The 17,417-nt window shown below is 33.7% G+C and overlaps 1 protein-coding gene across 2 annotated transcripts in view; it reads right to left on the reverse strand.

Moving 5' to 3' along the window:
* Positions 1 to 3,044: 3,044 nt before the first annotated feature.
* Positions 3,045 to 17,417, reverse strand: part of Ttk (TTK protein kinase) — a 36,236-nt gene continuing 21,863 nt past the window's right edge. For both annotated transcript variants that reach the window (XM_076859983.2, XM_076859982.2), the window contains exons 14-21: positions 12,211 to 12,368; positions 11,925 to 12,076; positions 10,833 to 10,957; positions 8,990 to 9,070; positions 6,626 to 6,802; positions 6,213 to 6,297; positions 5,574 to 5,671; positions 3,045 to 3,128 (exon numbers count right to left, since the gene is read on the reverse strand). In XM_076859983.2, coding sequence (XP_076716098.2) covers positions 3,045 to 3,128; positions 5,574 to 5,671; positions 6,213 to 6,297; positions 6,626 to 6,802; positions 8,990 to 9,070; positions 10,833 to 10,957; positions 11,925 to 12,076; positions 12,211 to 12,368 — 960 coding nt within the window. The remainder of the gene's footprint in view (positions 3,129 to 5,573; positions 5,672 to 6,212; positions 6,298 to 6,625; positions 6,803 to 8,989; positions 9,071 to 10,832; positions 10,958 to 11,924; positions 12,077 to 12,210; positions 12,369 to 17,417) is intronic.

Consider the following 17,417-nt stretch of genomic DNA (forward strand, 5'->3'; position numbering starts at 1 on the left):
TGAGATATTTATTCTAGATCTTCAGGTACTATTAAGAAGTGACAAATAATGCCTTTTCCCAAATGGGATCTTTTGCTATAACTCTTAACATCACAAGTGTTAATTTAAAACATTGGTTACATATACAGTAATTTCAAGATAATTTTAAAAAGAAAATATTGGCATATTTTCTAGGGGCAGATGTAGAATACATTTCTGCTTCCGTGTGAATTATTACCATTCCAGGGTGATTTGTAGAACTCAGGTTTAAGCTTACAAATTATCTATTACATTATCTTAGAAACTAGTAACCCTGAAAATTAATAACCATGATTAAAAATGTGGGAATCAAGAGAATGAGAAGATAGGCCACATAATGGGAGAAAATATTTGCACAAGACACATATAATAAAGAAAGAATCGCTGGGGATGGGAAAGACAGTAGGATGAATTGGATATAACTTTCCTATATGAATACACAACCAGTATAACTGCACATCACGTATAGCCATAAAAACAGGAAGTTACACTCCATGTATGTATGTCAAAATACATTCTACTGTCATGTACAAATAAAAAGAACAAACAAAAAATTTTAAAAATTGTTATTCAAAATATACAGAACTCTTAAAACCTCAATCATAAGAAAATGAGCAACCCCAATTTAAAAATGGGCAAAAGACCCCTGAATAGACACTACCCAAAGAAGATACACAAATAGCAAATAAGGCATACAAAAAATGAAGATGCTCAGCATCACATGTCATTAATGCAATGCAAATTTAGACAAGATACCAGTTCACATTTCTTAAAAAGGCCAAAATCCAAAATCCACAACCTCAAATCCTTGTGAGGCTGTGGAGTAATACAAATTCTCATTGCCAGTGTAAGGCAAAATAGAAATGTCACTTAACTTACCAACAATCCATCAATCAAGCTCCTTGGTATTTACCAGAGTTGAAACTTTATGTCCATACAAAACCTACACACAGATCTTTAGAGCAGTCTTATTTGCAATTGCCCAAAGTTGGAAACAAGCCAAGATGCCTTTCAGTAGGTGAATGGGTAGGTAAACTGTGGCCACCCATACAATGGAGTATTACTCTTTGCTAAAAAAAAAAAGAGAGAGGGGGCTACCAAGCCATAAAAGACATTAAGAAAACTTAAATGCATACATATTGTATGATTTATATAGATAAATTTCTGGAAAAGGAAAAAAAATATGGAGAAGTAAAAAGATCAGTGATTACCAGGGGATGGTGGGTAAAGAAGGGAAACAGAAAAAGCACAGAAGATTTTCAGGACAGTGAAATTATTCTATGTGGTATAATGATAAAAACATGTCACTAAACACGTAAAAGTCAGGCATGGTGGTGCATGCCTATAATTCCAGCAACTTGGGAAGCTGAGGCAAGAGGATCACAAGTTCAAGGTCAGCCTCAGAAACTTAGCAAGACCTTGTCTCAAAATAAAAAAGGCTGAAGCTGAGTGCAGTGGCGCACATCTGTAATCCCAGCAGCTTGAGAAGCTAAGGCAGAAGGATTGTGAGTTCAAAGCCAGCCAGTTTCAGCAAAAGCGAAGCTGGTAAGCAACTCAATAAGACCCTGTTTCTTTACTTTTTATACAAAATAGAGCTGGGGATGTGGCTAAGTGGTTAAGTGCCCCTGAGTTCAATCCCTGGTACAAAAAAAAAAAAAAAGACACATAAATTGAAAAAATAAAAAAGCCTGCTCTACAAAACAAAATCTATTAAAATCTTTCTTAAAAATTAATTTAAAAAAGACTATGTGATAATACAGGTTGAGTATCCCTTATCAGAAATGCTTGAAACTAAAAGTGTTTCAGATTTTTTCTGATTTTGAAATATTTACATGTACACAAGGATATTCTTGGGGATGAAACTCTAGGCTAAAAACAAACTTCATTTGTGTTTTATATATCTTATACACTTACTTAGCTTAAAGATAATTTTATACAATATTTTTTATAGCATGCCTGCATTTTGACTGTACCTGTCACATGGGCCATTTGTAAAAATTTTATTTCTTGATACTCAATACGAACCTTTAACTATTAGCTATTAGATTCAGTTGAGAGACAGAGTGCTTGACTAGCATGCACAAGGTACTGAGTCCAATCAACAATACAAAAAAAAGCACGTGAAAGACTCTGGGGCCACTTGGCCATCACCAAGCATTGGGGACATTCATACAATTTACAATACAAAATCTAGCAAGACACTCTAAACACCAGAAGCAATATATGCTAGGAAGAATCCAAGGGAGAAATGAAAGAGCCATGTGCAGGCCTTAACTATGAACTAATCAGTGGCATAAATAATTTGGAAATTTATTTAGGAATTCAAATCCTTTTGGAATTTCTCTTTGAAATTTCATTTACTATGATCTACTCCTACCCAAGTGTTCCATTAACTCAATTTTTATTAAGAGTTTCACAACCATGAAGATGATATATTTACTTTAAGAAAATAATTTTACTGTTGGGTACAGTGGCACATGCCTGTAATCCCAGTGACTCGGGAGGCTGAGGCAGGATGATCAAACGTTCAAGGTCAGCCCCAGCAATTTAGTAAGACTCTCAGCAACTTGGCAAGACTCTGTTTCAAAATAAAAATTCTAAAAAAAACCCTGCAGCTATAGCTCAGTGGTAAAATACCCCCATGTTCAATCCCCAGTACCAAAAAGAAAAATGAAAAAAATAGAAGAAAATAATTTTACAATTTTGAAATCTTGTGTTACTTAATGCTATAAAGCTTTATTTACAAAGTATATTCTTCAAAATATATTTCAGTTGTCTACCCAGTATTCCAAGTATGAAATGCTATCAATTAGATTTGATTTATAGAAAAACATAAAACAGAGAAAACAATTTTACAATTTAATATATACAGTGCCATTAGTAGTTGTTATTTTTACAGTTTCTTTTTAAGAATAATTTACTGAATGTTTTTGCTGATAGCATTTCAGAGTGAAGTGGTTTTCAAGAGTAGATTTCCAACAGTTCAATGTATTTTATAGTGTTGACAGTTAATGAGTAGTTGTATATCATTTTTTTTCCCATTTTTTTTCAGAAGTCTTGGATGATGAAAAATCATGACTTTCTCCACTACTATAGCGCTCATATAAAGTCTGAAATTAAAACACAAATCTGTTCTGTAATTTTTAAAATTCAATGTATTATCAAATTATTAAAGATAACATAGTCTAAGTGTAATAAATTGACATATTCTAAATGTAATAAATTATTTCTCTTATTCTTATAATTGGGAAGTTATCTTATAAAACATTGGAAATAAAAATTTTATGTATTTTTATTTTTATTTTTTTTTAGAAATTAAGGGTTTTTTTTGTTTTGTTTTGTTTTTTAAAAAGAGAGAGAGAGAGAGAGAGAGAGAGAGAGAGAGAATTTTTTTAATATATTTTTTTTTTTTTTAGTTTTTGGCGGACACAACATCTTTGTATGTGGTGCTGAGGATCGAACCCGGACCACACGCATGCCAGGTGAGCACGCTACCGCTTGAGCTACATCCCCAGCCCAAGAAATAAAAATTTTAAACAGCTAATTTGACCTTAAAAATTAGCTATCATGTAATGCAGTTCCATTTTCCCATAAAAGAAATATAACATAGCTATTAAGCATATATGTAAATCTTCAAGACTTTCTTGATCTCCCTTATTTTTTCATAAAGTCACTTAAATAAATGTGAAACTTAATAGGAAGTATTTTCAGATCTACTTAAATTATCAGAGGACATTAAAAATTATTATGTAAGAAATTATAATTAGGTAAATTATTCCTTGGCATTCGTAGGGGACTGGGTCCAGGATCCTACGCCAGAGACCAAAAACTACAGATGTCCCTTATATTAATTGCCATAGTATTTGCATATACACACATAGCTTCTTATCTATTTAAAACCATCTCCAGATCACTTAAAATACTGAAAACATTGTAGATGTGATGTAAATTGTTGTTATACTTTATTTTGTAGGGAATAATAAGAAAAAAGTGTATATGCTCAAACTTTTCACTGCAGAGACAATGTTCAGTATAGATGTAATTTTTTTTTTCTTTTTGTGGTGCTGGGGATTGAACCCAGGGCTTTGTGCATGCAAGGCAAGCACTCTACCAACTAAGCTCTATCCCCAGCCCTAGAAGCAATTCTTTTCTGGTTGTTGTTTTGTTGATTCAGGGTTTCTCTAAATTGCCCACGCTGGATCTTGTGATCCTCTAATCTCAGCTTCCTGAGTATCAAGCTTGGATTACAAGTATGTACTGCCACACACAAAATTTTAAATCTGAGATAGTTTTAATCTGCAGTTGACTAAATCCACAGATGTGGAACCCACAGATAGAGAGTGCTGACAGTATATTAGATAGATATTGGAAAAAAAAAAAAAAGACTGATTGAAAAAGCTTAGTGAACATCTAATTTATGAAGATTGCAGATACCTTTGCCTTCAAGGAATATAACATCAGTGTTAAAGGTGACTAATACACCTTATTTATAAAATTTTGAGCAATACATTGGTAAAAACTAAAAGCATGGAGAGATGAAATAAAGAGGAATTACAAAACAGATTGTCTGATTTTGACTCTTAAAGCCACTGATTTAGCCATCAGCATTTGAGAAAAGTAACCTTATTTGAATGCTAATATAATAGTGAACATATAATAAATTTCTTAAGAAATAAGACTAAGATCTTAGCAACTTAGATTGATTTACCCCTATACAGAGAGCTAGAGTGCTATTTAGTTCACCTTTCATCTAATAATGCTATAATGAAATAGACAATTAGTAATTGTTAAATAGCTAAACCAATTGGTCAGTAAACATTCACAGGCACTAGACATGACTGATGACACTGAAATCCAAAAATCATGAAATAGATATAAACAGGTATCAGGAGGCTGAAAAGTCTGATATAGGTTTCAGTAAATATACTGATCGCTATGTATATTTTATAGGAGCCATTTCATCTGACAAAAAGTGTAATTTCTCTAAGGCTTAGTAAAATTTGGCCAGAAAGAATTAATTCAAAAGCTGTGTTAAAAACAGTGTTGAGCTGGATGAGCTGGAACATGCCTATAATCCCAGCTACTCAGGAGGCTGAGGCAGGAGGATCACGAGTTCAAAGACAGCTTCAGTAAAAGTGAGACACTAAGCAACTCAGCAAGACCCTGTCTCTAAATCAAAATGCAAAATAGGGATGGGGATGAGGCTCAATGATCGAGTGCCCCTGAGTTCAATCCCCGGTACCATACACACACACACACATACACACACAAAGGTGTTGAAATAGAATGATTTAAAAGAATTTCTCTATTAAATTTATTCTAGTTAAGACCTGACAGAGAACTGTTTTAAATGTACTTTATATACATAATAAGACTATAAATTATATAAATCTGTATTTATCAAAAATCACGTTAAGTGTCTAACTATAGATGTATACTTCATAAATGACATGATGATTAGACCAACTTTTATTTGTGTTACCTGTTTTTTGAGTGCCTAACTCACTAAACTATACAGAACAGTTCAAACCAATGTAGAAAATACACATACTTACTTTAGCAGCTTTCAAAATGGAGTTAGGAGAATTCAGACCAACAAGTTGGCCCAGAACATATTTCATTTCATCAGCGGCTCCTTTAGCCATTTGGTTACCTATAAAATAAATATAATTAACACACTGGTAACCAATAAGAAAAACTTAAGTCCATTAAAAATTCACATTCTATTTCACACAACAATAACTGACATTCTTTTTCATCACCACCACTCTTCCGTCAGTATGGGGATTAAACTTAGGGCCTCATGCATGCTAGGCAAGCCCTTACCACTGAGTTATATCCCCAGTCCTTTTTATGTTGAAACAGGGTCTCACTAAATTGCTGAGGCTGGCTTTGAACTTGTGAGTCTCCTGCTTCAGCCTCCTAAGTAGCAGAGATTACAGGCATGCACCACTTGTAGCTGGCATTCTCATAATTTACCTCTGATCACATTCCCTTATCTAGGATAGGTAAAAAACTAAATGCCATCAAGTAAAGAAAGGAAATTTTATTTACTTTATTATTTGTCAAAATAGCAATTTCCCTAGGGAAGGAGGTAGGCTGCAAAAGAGTAGCCAATGTAGATTCTTGTTTTTATCATAGTTAATAGGTTGCCTGTATTAGAAATCTGGTGATAAACAATAAAGAAATAGTACCTGGATGAGTTTGAATTTGAACATATGGATGTGCCAGGAGCTCAGGAATGGATATCCTCTGTTTAGGGTCCCTTATTAAACAACACTACATAAATAAAGATGGGGGGGGGCAGTTTTAAAAAGTGAATTGATAAAATATTTCCAGACTGCATCACATTACAGAAGCTGCTTTCCAAATATCCCACTCAAATAATATTCTTTACCCCAAATCACTTTTGCAAAATTCTCAAGTATTCATTAAGCTTTCAAATACCTTTGAAGTAAACTAATCATGCTTTAAGAGCTACTTCAGTTAGTCATTTTTTTAGTAGACCAGTTATTTAAGCCATAATTCTGATCATTTCAGCTATTCTTTCAAACAAACCATTAATCATATGAAATATCTGTCTATATCCATATACTAGTAATATTACCTTTAACACATCTTGAAGATCTTTCTCTGGAATATCAGGAAATTCAATGTCATGATTAGGGTCAATTATGGCATGTAACTTAAAAATCTGATTAATTATATGCTGAAATGGTGTTTTCCCATAAGTCATATTGTACAAAATGCATCCTAAGGACCAAACATCACTTTTGGGGCTTATCTAAGTAGGAGAGGGGGGGAAAAAAAGGAAAAGCAAGTTACTTTATTTTAATACAAAGTTATATGTTTAAAATCATAATTATCATAAAATCATAATAAAATCTCAATAAATGTGAAAGTACCAGATTATGTTTACATGACAGAGTATCTTTTTCTGATTTTCATGACATTTGGTTATTTCATCAAGAGATGAGCTTTTCACTTTAAACCTTCAACAAACTCATAATCACTTCAATTGAGATACAATATTAAATAATTGTCAGCTTATGAAAATAAGAAAATAAAAAATATAACTATCAATTTTATTTGTTTTCCCCAGAATTACTGGATTACAATACATTTTTGTAAAAATGCAAAGTATGTATACATTAAATGGTTGCTTATATTGAGCAACCCTAAATTTAAGAATATAAATTGCAGAAATTAGGCTGGGCAGGGCCTGTGTACTGGTCTTATCACTAGCTGGTAATTCTATGTCTCTGTCTCCTTACCTCTAAAACACAAATAAAAGTACATTGTCGTAGGACTGGGGTATGGCTCAGTGCTAGAGAGCTTGCCTAGCATGTGTAAGGCTCAACATGCAGCATTGCCAGGTGGGGAAGAACACAATGTAATGGAAATTAAATAACATAACCATGAATATGGTTGACCAGAGAATACTTTCTGGTTATAGTAAGTACTCAATAACTTCTCCTAATCCCCATATAAGACACATAGGGCAGTATGACAGCAGAGCCAACACATGGAAAATATTTAGAACAAAGCGAGGTGAAAAGGTACACCCATGAACTCTGGATAGCAAGTGGGTAGGTGCAAACCATCAAAAGTCATGAGCCCTACACAGTAGAAACATTTTTAAACAGAAAGCAGAGGAAGCAAGGAAGGCACCTAAGGACCTGAGAAGAAACTCAAAGGAGTCAAGAGGTATTCACTGGTAAGTGTGGCAGACCAAGCTGACAACGCAGCTGAACAGGGAGGGTTTTTGTGCCCTTCACCAGTTGAGATTCATGTTGAAATAAAACTTCTGTCTTCTAGAATCACTGAGGCCACTGTAAAAATAAGGTTATTCAATCCATCTGAGATTTACCATTACATATTAAATCACAGAGTTGACAATTGAAAAACATCTGAACTCTAGGTGGAATTTAAAATATCTTAAAAGTAAAAATGAAACAATTTTAAAACTGAAATTACAAACCTTAGAAATTAATGAAAATAAGAAATACCACAGTAAAACAGTAAATGTAGCAGCCAAAGTAAAACTCAGAGTAAAATGCATAGTTTTAATTATGAGGATGAGCTCTATAATTAAATGTTATTATTTATATCCAAAAGTTAGGGGAAAAATAAAACTAAAGAGAAAACAAAAAAAAAAGCAACTGAAACAAAGGCATAAACTGGAAAGCAAATGAAAATAGAATCCACAAATGAAGTTAAAGCCCAGTTAAGATCAACAAAACCATGATAAATCCAATCACGAGACAAAAATCTAAATTTTAGAAGAAGAGTAGAAGCTAAACAGACATAAAAACAAATTTATAAAATAACATATTTGTTAGCTGGGAGTGGTGATACACTATTTTAATCCCAGCAACTTGGGACACTGAAGCAGAGGGATTACCATGTTAGAGGCCAATGTGGGCAACTCAGCCAATTAAAAAATAAAAAGAGCTGGGAATCTAGCTAAGAGTTAGAGTGCCCCTGGGCTCAATCCCCAGCACTGCAGGAAGGGAGGAAAGAAGGGAGAAAGGAAAGAAGGAAGAAAAAGAGCCAGTGGCAGCTCAGGAAAAATTACATACTCCAGGTATACTTTGAAATGTAAAATTCAAAAAAGATTAAATGGTGAAAACAAAATGTAAGAATCAGAGAAGAAACAAAGAGACTGTGAATGATATCAACTCAGTGCTATTTTCAGTGTTCAAATTAGGGCTAATTTTTTTTTCATTTAATTTTAAAACTTAAGAAAAATATATACCCACGGTGCATTTCTTATAGGAACACATAGGAAGGGTCACTATATTAAAAAGAACAGTGTTAAAGATCAGGTCAAGTCATCAGAAGGGTAAAATTAAATCTATGACAATCTGCTTAAGAAGGTTAAGGTCTTTATAATACCCACTAAGTTTTAGAACTTAAGAGTTTTCTGACAAGTTGACAGATGTCAGGTGAATGGGATATATTACAGTACCTTTGACTTGGATTTCCCTTTCTCTCTTGAGGATGACATATCTTTGATTGCTTCTGGTGGCATGTAATTAATGGTGCCAACCTATTTGCCAAGTCACAGAAGATATAAATCAATGAACATAGTTCATTCTGCTTTACATTTTTACAAACACACAAATATCAAATTTTATTTCAACATTCCTCCCTTTTCCCATATCTCCTCCCTTGTTCTCAATCTCCTGCCTCTCCTCCACTGACCTCCCTACTATGTTCATGGGATCCTGCTCTTACTCCGCCCCCACCTTATTTTATTCTAGCTTTTGTATATTAGAGAAAGCATTTGACTTTTGACTTTGAGTATGACTTATTTCACTTAGCATAAAGTTCTCCAGTTCTATCCATTAACTAGTAAATGTCATAATTTCATTTTTCCTTAAGGTTGAATAAAATTCCATTGTGTACATATATGACTATACCACAGTGAATTTCATATATACATACATATATATATGTGCACAAATTAAAAGAATTACAGTAGAGTAGAGGAAGGAGACAGGGAGAGGGAGGAGGAAAGGGGAAGTACTAGGGAAAGGGGAAGGGAAAGGGGAAGTAAATTGTATTCTAAGATTTTTGGAAACTTGGATAATTATTGATTTCATGATATGCTTGAAAAATTCAAATAACCACCAACACAATATCAAGTTTTTTCTCAAAAGATTAGGGTCAGAATCAGAAAACTGATTCATTTTCAGAATGTTGTGGTTTTTTTCTATGATTACAGTGGCTAACTAGTAATACCTGCCTTAAAAAATTGTTCAGGTTTGAAATTTTACTCATCGCCACAAACTTTGAGGGACTTGATCAGTCATTTCTGTGCTAGAACTGACTAAACATTTTTCCTCCTTTCTTAAACCAACCAACAAACCAACAAACAAAAGAAGCCTTCCAGCTTTGTCTCCTAGGACTCCTTGGCCCCTTGTGCTGAGATGGGATTGGCATCCAATCTAAGTCACATAAGAGTTTCTACAGTAGGATAATGCCAACCTTACAATGTGTTCCTCTTATTCTAAAATAAATGGTTCTGCTTGTAGCACAGAATCCTGTATTTTAGGGCCTTGGTACAGAAGACATCTTCAAACTCATCTTATAATTCAGTGTTTGGTCATACTTTTGATATAAAGAATGTTGCAAATAAATTGTTTTAAGGGCATGATGCCCATCTATTCTTCTACAAAGTCTGACTTTGCTGATTAGGAACCATTTGAAATCTACATACATGGAACTTCATTTTAGCTCCAAGCCAAATTATCATTTAATTAAACTTTGTTGGTTTTGCTTTTGTCATTATAGGACAACTCCATTACATTTGCTATGCATATCCTATTACAAAAGTGTTGTTAAATTCAATACTGATTTTAACATTTTCACTATGAAGTCCCTCTTAAATATTTTTCCCAATATTATTTTTCCCAATATAAGTCATAGAAAAAGTTTGCTTCTCTGAAAGTACAGAAATAACCTTGTCCCATGGACAATAAAAACCATATAACTGCCATTCCCTCTTTGGTTGCTGTGAGGAAACTATGAACCAGACTTTCAAATCAATTTTGAATCAGGATCAAGATGATTTCTGGCTATAGAAAAATCCTTCAAAATTGTAGGTGTATTTCTATATGATCTTGACTTTCTATTCTAAATTATTTTGACCATTACTTCAAATCTCTTAATAGTTATATTCTTATAAAATAGTTATATTCTTGTAAAAAAGGATGCAAATCCTTTGAAGAATGAGGTAGATAGAAATACTTCACAGGAGCAAGGTAACTACACTCAAATGCATGGTAACCAACCATTAAAAGTCCTACCTGAGAATCTTTAACAATACTTGTTGTATCTGGTAGCATTTGGTTTGCAATTCCAAAATCAATTAGCTTAAGCATTCCATCAACTATCAGGAAGTTGGCAGGCTTCAGATCACTATGAACAATGCCTTCAAAAGAAAAATCCATCTTATTAGACAAAGTAAAACATTCTGCAGATTTTTAAGGCAGATATTACTGTTACTTATTGTTACTGTAAGTCACAACCTACAATAAACTTGGTTCCTTCAACAGTCAGCCCAATTGATTTTTCACATTTTTAAAATATTCTGTATTTTCATAATATGTGTTATGTGCCAGACACTCTTCCAAGTTTTTTACTTATAATGAATCACTTAATCCCTATAATGATGCTGAGGTAAGTATCATTATCCTCATTTTAAGATGAGGAAATTAAGGCAATGAGCATTTGAGCAACTTGCTCAAGGGCACAAGGACTAAGTGACAATGCCATGAGTTTAAGCCAGCCAGTTTGGCTTCAAAGTCTCTCTTGACCACTATGGTTAGCTGCCCAGCTGAAAGTATCATAACTGGTACTGCCAGAAGGTAATCCTACTGACACCTCCATGCCCACAGCCATGATCTTCATCACTGGTTAATTACCCTTTAACTTACAGGAATAGGAGAAGATAAATCAGTTAGTTATTTAACCGTTTGTTTTTAAAGATAGGGTAAAGGAAGAGAAAAAGAAACATGAACAAGTAGAAACCATGGGGTAACAGTAAAAAAACAAAAGCTAGCTCTCATAGACAGTACATAATACAAAATCATTAGGAGAATGAGAATGCAATTATATCATATTTTTAGGAGGCCTGAATACTAAAGTATCAGATGTACCACAATTTAAATTTTTAGCGATAAGGATCACAGATTACATCAGTACTCAGAAACACACATTTTGCATCATGGATATAGAAATTTGAATCTATGCCCAAATCCTTTGAGAAGACAGTGTTTTAAGAAATAAGTTTGTTCCTAGTTCATCTAGTTAAAGGTACCAGTAAAATCATAGTTGTATTTCTCTAAGATACCACCACTAAGAAATAGACTTCACGTGTATGAAGAGATTTTAAATACCATGCTGATGGATAGTGTGTACTGCTTCCAACATATTTTTCCAGTAACTCTTGCGTTCCCATGGATTGATTGATTTTTTCTTTTTAAGCCAACTATTAAGATCAATATTTCCACATTCCATTACCATGTAGATATACTGGTCTGTGATTTCACTGCAATTAAAAACAAATGAATAAAAGCAACAACACAATAAATAAATGGCTAGGTTATATTAATGAAGATTTAATAAGTATCTACCTTAAGTATTATAGCAAAATAAGTTTTTAAATTAAAAAAGAATTCTTACTAATCATAAAGTCGGATGATCTTATCACTGTGTTGTTGTAGTTTATTCAAATAAGCTATTTCATTCCGATAACTATCAATAGTTTGATTATCTGCTTCTTCTACATTCACATATTTAATAGCATATATCTGCTTCTTTTCATTCAACACCTGATATACCTATATAATACAATAAAATAATAAAAGTTTAGAATATACCATTTATATACTATCACAAAGCTTTTAAATTTATTAGACAGAATTTTGAGAAAATTCTGAAGGAAATACTGACATAAACAATTAAAAAGTTTCTCAGTTTTTTCTTTTAATATAGAAGGAAAAAATTAATCATGAGAGTAAGAAACCATTTCCAACCACCTCTGACAATGGACATTCAATAGTTCAAAGTCATAAGCTTAAAAGTTTCTATATCTTATCACATATATGATTGAAACAACTTTTTGTGGATACTTTAATCAGGGAAATATCATTTCTTAGATGTGTTTTTGTCCACTGTGTGTGGCAAAGCTAATTCCTTATGTGCTGGAGGAAAAATATACTGTGCATGTGTGAGTGTGTGCAGGCACATGATAATGGGGATCAAATCCAGGAGAACTTTACCCCACAGCTTGATGAGAAAAGTTGATGAGGCTGGTCTCAAACTTGTGATCTTCCAGTCTCAGCCTCCTGAGGAACTGGGATTATAGGTATGTGCCATCACACCCTGTGTGATGGAAAATATTAAAAATATACATAGAAATTGCAAACTACCAGAATATTCTGTTGTGAAAGTAGAGTAGATCCAATTTTCAGAGTTAGGTTAACATAAAAGAGGTATTCTCACAAGTATAATTTTAGGATCTTCATAGTCAAGGTGAAATTGCTGTGGCTATAAAGGTCAATTTCCAAGTAGTATTGATAGAACATGCTACTGTATCTAACTTTCAAAAATTAAAAAAATGCCAGTGTATAATGCCAGTATATTAAGCATCAGGGCCAGGGATATTTACCTCAGTGATAGAGCATTTACCCAACATGTACAAGGGCCTAGGTTCAATCCCAAGCATTGCAAAAATAAACAACAACAACAAAAAAATTATATTCATCTATTCTTTCTGACACGTAAAACAGTCATTTAACCTTGACTACCCAGGAGATACCAGGAAGGAATAAGAAGAGTCCAAGTACTACATATGAGGTCAATGTGCAAAAACTGCACTAATAAAAAAGATCTATCAAGCCTTCAAGCACAACTTATTTTTAATCTTTAGGTACAAAACTCTGAAAAAGTATTATTGGTTTTACTTAGATAAGTAGCAAATTAAGAGATGGGACATAAAACTGTGATAAAGTAAAAGGCAGCAGAAAACAATGAAATAGAGTAAACAAATTTAAAAACAGTACCATAAAGCCATTTTGTAGAAGGCAATGAGCCTTGCAAATCTCAATGAGTTGAGAGAGCATTCTGTTGTGTCCTGCATGCAACACTGATGCCCTGACCGTGAATCTAATAGGCACATCTTATTTGTATACTCTATTTAATAAGGCACACAGTGATATATTCATACAATAAAATAGTTTTGTACCATAATAAAAGTTAAAGATCATAGAAAATATTATATATATATACACACACACTCACCCCTATATAAATACAGAAATTACGCAAGACTAGAAGGAAATACCTTCATTTGAATTCTAGTTTCACTGGATCAGCTATCTAACCTTGGGCCAGGTTCTCAATCTCACAAATTAATGCTGTTAGAACTTACTATGCAGGGCTGGAAAGATGACTGAGGTGCACAATATTGTGTAGTGTATCTGAACTGAGCAAATTACCAGTCTTAAAGACATTCAGGACAGAATAAAGCGAATATTCTGAAATATGTTACAGTTGTCAGATCAGAAAAAAAGACCTGCAGGATATTATGACTATCTTAAGACCCAAAACTTTTGGAGCAAATGAAAACTTAAAAAAATAAAATGTGTGTGTGCGCGCGCGCGGGCGCGCAAGTACACCCCCCATTACTCCCCCAATGTCCCTAGTTTGGGCAAAACTCTTAAAATAACCTACTGGACTAGGTGTGCCCTATTTTCACTTTACAGAGATAGTCTCAGATCTAGGATTCTGGGTTTGTTTGGGGGATAATCTCACTCTATTGCCTTGAAGGCAGGCCTTGAAGTTATGGGCTCAGCTCAAGTGAGCCTCTGCCTCAGTTTCCCCAGCAGCTTGGACTACAGGTGCTCCAGATACAGGGGCTAACATCACTGAGCAAATCAAACATCCCAATCTTCTCAGAGCTCACATTTTATTGCAGGGGGACACAAAACAATAAATCAAATAAATAAACAGAGCATCTAGCAGTGTCTGAGTTATGGTTTATCAGTTTCATGGGAAGATAATGAATGTAGAACTACATTAGGTAGACCAGTGTCTTGACCATTCTTAATAGCTCCATGACCATTCTAGATGTTCTTAATATAGTATGGCTGGTAATTTCCTAAAACTCACCTTCTTTGAGGCATGTTGATTTTTTTCACTCCATCTTAATAATTAAATTGAATAATATAGTTGAATTCAGAAAATATGCACCATAGTTTCATCACATGAACATTAACTTAAATAAGCTAATCCCGTCATTATACTCCAAGGGAAAAAATGTTTAAAATACCATTAAGACTACTCCTCCTCATCCTCTGATAGCATGCTGTGAAATAAACACCTCTAACAAGTGTCAATAGCTTAACACTATTTTAGTAAAATGACAATGTAATAAATATTAGCCAAAGAATTTTAATCAAAGCAATTAAATCAAGAAATATAAACTGATAAAAACAAATGTGATTATTCCTTTATTCTCATGACTGAAATTTTATGTAAGTATGGAGAAAGGAAATGTATAAAGTAATCTAATATTTACTGAAGACTTGCTATACATGGTAACACACATACCTTATTTGTTTTTTTTTTTTTCGTTTTGTTTGGGGCACTGGGGATTTAACCCAGGGCCTCACACATGCTGAGCATGCTTTCTACCACTGAACCACACCTCTAGTCTATATGCCTTAATAATCAGTTAGCCTTAAGAAGTCTAGTTATTGTTAGCGCTCTTAGAAAATTACAGTGAGACAAATCCAACAGCCTTTGTTTCATTTGTCAGATAGCAACAGTAAAATAGCTAAGGAGAAATAGTTCACTTGACAAATTAATTTAGTCCCCATTCTGTTCTAGCTACTGTTGTAGAAATCAGGGATAATGTCACTGTGCAAATCAAACATTCCTTTCTTCTTAGAGCTCACATTCAGTTGCAGGGGAACACAAAACAACAAATCAAATAAACAAACAATAGCATGTTAGAAGATGAGTTAGAAGAGAAAAAGCAGAAAGGGGAATGGAGAACACCAGTGACTGCAACACAGGAGTTAGTTTTAGAGTGTGTGGTGAGTGAAGCCCTGACTGAGAAGACACCTGGCGAGGACACGAGGATGTCTGGAGGAAAATCGACTGTTGTTAAATTAGATCAGAAGCAAGAACTGAATCAATGAGCCTCATTCAGAGGTCACTATAATAAACCAAGCAAAAAGGCTTCAACCAAAGTGATAATATAGGTGAAACTAGATTCTGGAGACACCTTCAGGTAGAACAAATAAAATTTGCAGATTGGCTGAATATGTATATGAGAATAAAAGAAGTCAACTTGTTTTCAGCCAAGCAGTTAAAAGATGGAGTTTCCATTTACTGAAATGGAAGACTATGGAACAATAGTTGTGTTTGAACATGTTGCCTGGTAATTAAGAAAAACATGGTGAGCAGTCAAATAAGATATAGAAGTTTAGAATTCAAAGGAAAGGTCTGACCTAAGACATCAGTTTGGAAATTTTGAGCATATACATGGTATTTAAAACCAGGAGACTAAAAGAAACCAACAAGGGAGTCTCGAGAGAGGAGAAAAAAGGTCAAGGAACTGAGACTTGGGGCACTGCAACTATTGGGATCAGGGAAGTTGAGGAAGATTGAAAGAGATTGATCAGTTTGAAAAATGAAAACAGAGGAGCCAAGTAAGTGGGTGGTGAGACATTTCAGTTTTCAGAAGAGAAAACAAAAACAAAAAATACCTCAGAACTACAAAGTAACCTAAAAATAAAAGGTAAGAATAAGATTTGGCGAAAATATTGAGGTCATTGGTGACCTTGATTATAGATATTCTGGTGCAAGATAAAGAAAAAAAATTATTACAGTATATTTAATAGAATGAAAATTAAATATAGTATATATAGAGCTTAAAATAACTTTCATCCTTAAAGAATAAAAATCATAAACTTAGAACTTGGGTAAATGAATTTTTTTTAAACTTTTATTTTTGTTGTTGTTGTTGTGAGTAGACATAATACCTTTGTTTTATTTTTATGTGGTGCTGAGGATCAAACCCAGTGCCTCACACATGCTAGGCAAGCACTCTACCTCTGAGCCCCAGCCCCAGCCCCAGCCGGGATGGATGGATTTTTAAGTTCTTTGTAAATCCTGAAAATTAACAGTCTCTCTGAGGTGCAGGTGACAAAGACTTTCTCCCTCTTCATGTTCTTAATTGTTTTCTTTGCTGTGAAGAAGCTTTTTAGTTTGAAGCCATCCCATTTATTGATTATTGATTTTACTTCTTGCACTTTATGAGTATTGTTAAGGAAGTTAGTTTCTGAGCTAATATATTATACCTACATTTTCTTCTAATAATTATGTGCAGTTTCTGGCCTAATTTCTAGGTATTTGATCCATTTTGAAATGAGTTTTGTGCAGTGAGAGACACGAGTTAAATTTCATTTGATTTTTCTGTTCCATTGGTCTTCTTGCCTATTTTGGTACCAATACCATGCTGTTTTGTTACTATAGCTGTTGTGTAATTTAATGTCTAGTATTATGATGCCTCCTAATTTGCTTTTCTTACTAAGGATTGCTTTGGCTATTCTGGGGCTCTAATTTTTTTCCAGACAAATTTCATGAGTACTTTTTCTATTTCTTTGGAGAACATCATTGGAATTTTGATAGGAATTGCATTGAATCTGTATATCACATTTGGCAGTAAGGCCATTTTAACAATATTAATTCTGCCTATCTAAGAACATAGGAGGTCTTTCCATCTTCCAAGGTCTTCCTCAATTACATTCTTTAGTGTTTTATAGTTTACATTGTAGAAGTCCTAATCCAATCAATAAATGGGCAAAGGAACTGAACAT

The sequence above is a fragment of the Callospermophilus lateralis genome, chromosome 6, assembly GCF_048772815.1.
Source record: "Callospermophilus lateralis isolate mCalLat2 chromosome 6, mCalLat2.hap1, whole genome shotgun sequence".
NCBI classification, from domain to species: Eukaryota; Metazoa; Chordata; class Mammalia; order Rodentia; family Sciuridae; genus Callospermophilus; species Callospermophilus lateralis.